Source organism: Myxocyprinus asiaticus, chromosome 5 (genome assembly GCF_019703515.2).
Source record: "Myxocyprinus asiaticus isolate MX2 ecotype Aquarium Trade chromosome 5, UBuf_Myxa_2, whole genome shotgun sequence".
NCBI classification, from domain to species: Eukaryota; Metazoa; Chordata; class Actinopteri; order Cypriniformes; family Catostomidae; genus Myxocyprinus; species Myxocyprinus asiaticus.
Window position 1 is genome coordinate 13,040,089 of NC_059348.1, and position 5,009 is coordinate 13,045,097.

At 38.2% G+C, this 5,009-nt stretch overlaps 1 protein-coding gene across 1 annotated transcript; it reads right to left on the reverse strand.

Moving 5' to 3' along the window:
• Positions 1–2,233: 2,233 nt before the first annotated feature.
• LOC127440947 (5-beta-cholestane-3-alpha,7-alpha-diol 12-alpha-hydroxylase-like) lies at positions 2,234–4,325 on the reverse strand. Its single transcript, XM_051698037.1, has one exon. It carries the CDS (start codon positions 4,240–4,242, stop codon positions 2,662–2,664), a length of 1,581 nt encoding a protein of 526 aa, XP_051553997.1. The 5' UTR covers positions 4,243–4,325; the 3' UTR covers positions 2,234–2,661.
• Between the last annotated feature and the right edge of the window lie 684 nt (positions 4,326–5,009).

Genomic DNA, 5,009 nt, shown 5'->3' on the forward strand with positions numbered 1-5,009 from the left:
TGTACTGTGGGGGGCAGTGCTGCTAAACTCATGAATATTAATTATGTTATGCACAGTAAAAGATTCTTTTAAATTACCTGTTTTGATCAACAGTCATTCTTAATGAATTCAAGCACCCAAATAAATATTTCACAAAATATAGTGATTTCATTTCTACATCTGCAACTATCAGTCTTGGAATTTGGTTAGTCAGTAGATTAATAGATAGACCAGAACTTTGTTACGTCCTCAGCAAACTATAGGTTGCTAGGGAGGGTAGAGTCACATGGGTTAACCTCCTCGTGGTCGCTATAATGTGTGGTTGTCGCTCTCGGTGGGGCGCGTGAGATGTGTGTGGATGCCACGGAGAATAGCGTGGCCCTCCAAACATGCGGTAATGTGCTCAGCAAGCCATGTGATAAGATTCGCGGATTGATGGTCTCAGACGCGGAGGCAAGTGAGATTCGTCCTCCGCCACCCAGATTGAGACGAGTCACTATGCCACCAAGAGGACTTAGAGTGCATTGGAAATTGGGCATTCCAAATTGGGGAGAAAAGGGGAGAAAATTTTTTTTTTTATATATTAGGCCTAGATATTAATATATTATACAATTTATTTGATAGATCTGGGAATCTTGTATCTTTTAAGCAGCACATTAAAAATGTATTATTATGTTCCTTTGCATTTCTTTACTTGCTGTAACTGTATGCAATGTGATGATGAGAACCTCTGGAAAAAAGGCACCGGCAGAAGGGAGCTGAAACTAGGAAGTTGCCGATGGGACCAACCAGAGGAGGAAGCTCCAGGTCAAGAGCAGATTAGGTTGACTCCAGCTCCGGGGAAGAATGAGGGACAAATCAAAGGAGCAGAAGAGCCAGGATGGCGCCAGCAGAGTAGGCAGGGAGGGTGGGAGGGGGAAACTATGGGGGTGGCTCATATTTATTCCTTAAATATACCTAAATAAGTCTGTAAAGTTTTTGAAGTGTCTTACAATGAAGACCAAGGAATGTAAACACATCTTGTTTTTCTTCTAAAACTGATGCTTATTACAGCACAAAATTGCATGTAAGATGAGTATTTTGACAAGGCAGATGTACCCAAATGTGTACTTAATACATGTAAATAATGATAGTACATTTGAAAGTAACCTCTAAACCTTTAAATATGTTCCACTGTCCTAATCAAAACAAAGTAAGGAGATATTATTGACAGCTTATCCCTCTGCTAAATTGCAAAGCAGGCATATAATTTTCAGAAACATTACTGCTATCCATTCAAGTAACATTATTTCTGTTTTGGTGAATATGACCCCAGAAAAAAACAAATAATTAGAAAATAAAATAAAATAAATCAAAACTGACAACTGGCAGGAGGGGATCTCAACAGAGTGCACACCAGTGTAAAACTCTAATTCATTGAAATTTTTGTCTTTCAGATTTAAAATAGAGGAGGTTTAAAGCATGTTAAGATGAACTTTGATTTTGTATTAAACTTAAACTTCAATATTAAGTATATTTTTGAAGTATTAAAATAGCCTTGGGGTTTCTCAGACCCCAAACAGGACATGAGAAATAAATTATTTTTAGGACATTTGTACCAGAGAGATGACAGACAGAGCATTAACAGAACTGAGTTTTAAAACCTTTATCTGTAGGTATTGACAAATTATACAGTACTTTAGTAGAATTTGTACAAATATTCTACATTTAAAGGCAAAAATATTGCATGGTAATTCAGGACCTCCAAACTGACTGTGCTTCCATGTCAAAGAAATGTTTTACAGAGTTCCTTGGTGCAAAGGCCAAGCAAATAATGCTAACTCCAGCAGTGTTCCTTTGAAAATATTTGCCCGACACATAGAGCATTTTGGTTTGCTTAGGCAAGTTCCCAATTAAATGTGCAGTTAGTGGTTATTATTGCTGGGCTGCATATGTTTTCTTGTACAATCAATATCATTATTGTAAATATATCTCTCTATTGCATTTAGCTGGTTATGCTTATCAAAGTAGGCCTACATAAAGTTTCAGCATGCACTTAGATAACACAGCTTTTGGGAAATGTGTTGTAGAGATTAAGTACTACTTACGTGCGACCAACGTTTTCCGTAGAGCTTCGAAAAACCTGGCCCTGTTTTTGGTTAAAGTATTACAAAAAAAGCATGTAGTAAGTATGACTATATCTTTCAACTGTTTCTGACTTAAAATACTCCGTTACACCATGCTCACCTCCTTGAGTCATTAAGAATGCTGAAAATGGGGGAGATTAATCAATGCTTTTATTTTATACTGTATATGATATACCTGTTTTTTATCTTAACACATGGGCAAGCTGCATAATATGTAAACATTTTTATTTAAGTATGATGATCCTGCACAGTATTCCCATTTTTATAAATATTGCGTTCTTAACAGTGTTGATATCTAACAATTGTTCCAGCATGGGTAAAGTCCTTTCGTAACACAGTAAACACACACACTCATGGTCACTGTGAGATATTGTGAAAACAACACCTCAGGGTACTAGAGGACACAGTAACACTATAACTTTTTCCAGAAATCACTTCAAATGCACAGGAATTATAGACCCTTTTCAGTTTCAAAGCAAGCTTTCATGAGAGCAATTGCCTTTTAATGAGTATATTGTTCAAAGTTTTGGGAATGAGTTTATATTATAATAACAATCTAAAATTTAAGTCTGTATCTAAACTGAATGTCTTTGGTTGGTTGCATGGAGCCAAAACCCCATCGTCTGATATCAATACCTGGAATCTCTTCATATGGGTTTTTCAGCTCAAAGTCAAAGTAGGTCAACATGAGAAAGACAAACTGCTTCAGCTCATTGGTGGCAAAGAATCTTCCTGGACACATGGTAGTTCCAGCACCCCACGGCATATTGTAGTACTTGAGTTTCTTTCCAGCCTTGTAGAAATCGGTCTTTTTGCTTCCATCTGGTGTGAGAAAACGGTCAAACTTGAAGGTGAGGGGATCTGGGTACACCTCTGGGTCCACCTGAACAGCAGTGTAGGGAAAAATTGCCACTCTGTCACCATCTCGGATGTTATACTGTTGTCCATTTGCCATGTTAATGGTCATATCCTGCAGAACAGCTCTTGTAAGGACAGGTGCAGCCGTTAGACGGAGGGTCTCCTCCACTGCGCTGTCTAGGACGGGCGTTTTGAGGAGCATGTCTCTGGTCAGGTCAATAAGTGGCCCACCACGCTTTACCTCCTGCCCGGTTTCTCTGAGAACCTCCTCGACTTCCTTCTTGACAGCTGCCATAGCATCAGGGTGCTTCATAAGATACAAGAGTAGCCAGAAGGCTGCAGGACCTGTGTTTCCTTGAGATGCCCAGAGAAGTAGAAACATGTACCGATCCTGCATAAACTCTTGCATGCCCTTCTCAGCCCTTGCTTGTTGCTGTTCTTGTACCCAGCCGCTAATGTTGTCTCTGGAGCTCATCTTCTGCACCGAGAGCATGTTCCAGAACAGCTTCTTCAAACGCTCTGCCTCCATCTTCTCGCCAGGGCCCAAGACCCCATAAGCCAGATTGGGGAAGAGCTGGTCATACTTTCTGAACTCCCAGAAAAGTTCTTCCGAGTGTTGCCGGTCAATTTCCTTAGCTTTTCCTAAAGTCCCAGTGCTTTTGGGTGACTCGTTACCAAAAAGCGCCAGGTAGCCAGCTCGGAAGACAATGTTGTAGCTGTAAGAAAACAGTCCAGTTTCTTGCCAAGTATTGTCATTCCCAGATCCAACACTATGGAGCATCAAGTTCTGAAGATTGTTCATCATGGCCTGAGTCATGACAACCAGACCGTCTCCCATGAGATATTTTGTGCTTGACGTTTGGAGCAACTTGTGCTCACTTTCCATGGAATGATAGCCAAATACTCTTGCAACCAGTTGCTCAGCAAACTTGGTAAAGTCCAGTTTTGTTCTTGCCTCTTTGACCACCGGGCCAAAAGATAGTGGATCTGTAATGAAAGTGAAATAAAAGCCTCCTAGCTGCACTGTGAAAATATCTCCATGTTTTTCCTTCATTCTTTGCAGGAATTTTGCTGTGTCCTTCCTGAATTCCAGCACATGGCCAAGCCAGGGAATAGGGCCTTTATCCAGAGGGGGTTCTCCAGCCCGCCGGCGGCGAAAAGCCCCCAGAAGGTAAAGGCCACCTATGACAGAGATAAACAGAGCGAGCAGGATTTGAAGGAGATAACCCATGTTCCTCTTTTGGTATTCCAATGGCAGCACTGCTGTTTTTGATTCCATGTTCTTGGCAGCTGTGTTTATACTCCTCCCACAGACGTCATTCCAGGTCAAATGACATGTCTTGGTAATCCTTGTAGAGTAGAGCCAGTAAATGACACAAAATATTGTCAGATAGAAATAAGTGAAATTTACAATAATGCATTTGTGTTTACAAGTAATGTCAAATAATAATTTGAATAAAAATAGTGTTGTAGGAAGAATTTTCTATGGATTACCTTTTTCATTTTTGTACCATTTATCATTTTGTTTTCCAACATCAGATGACAGCATTAAAATAATATGTGTGTATATATATATATATATATATATATATATATATATATATATATATATATATATATATATATATATATTTTTTTTTTTTTTTTTTTTTTTTTTTTTTAATAAATAACATTATAATGGAATAAAATGTTTTGCTTTCTACTCATAAGGTAAAATACATAGCTCCTTAATTAAAAGATGTCATCAGATTTTTACTTTTATACTTAAACTCCAACTAAATTCCAACTAATTCATTAATTAGTAAACTATAGAAAGAGAGAATGAAAAGAGAGAATTGGATCACTGAAATGCCACTTGGAAGACAGCATTACACATCACAAATGGTGAATTGCAGTGTGTATCAAGTAATTAAAGATTATAATAATCAGATCAAATCTGATTCAATTTTACTTGAAGTTTTCAGACCAAGCAAGATATACCATAAACAAAGATATCCCTATAAACAAATACAATTTTTAACTGAAATAAAATTAAGGAAAACTGTG

What these genes read in the sequence shown, in the direction of transcription:
- LOC127440947 (XM_051698037.1), bottom strand. Translation starts at nt 4,242, where the DNA reads ATGGAATCAAAAACAGCAGTGCTGCCATTGGAATACCAAAAGAGGAAC.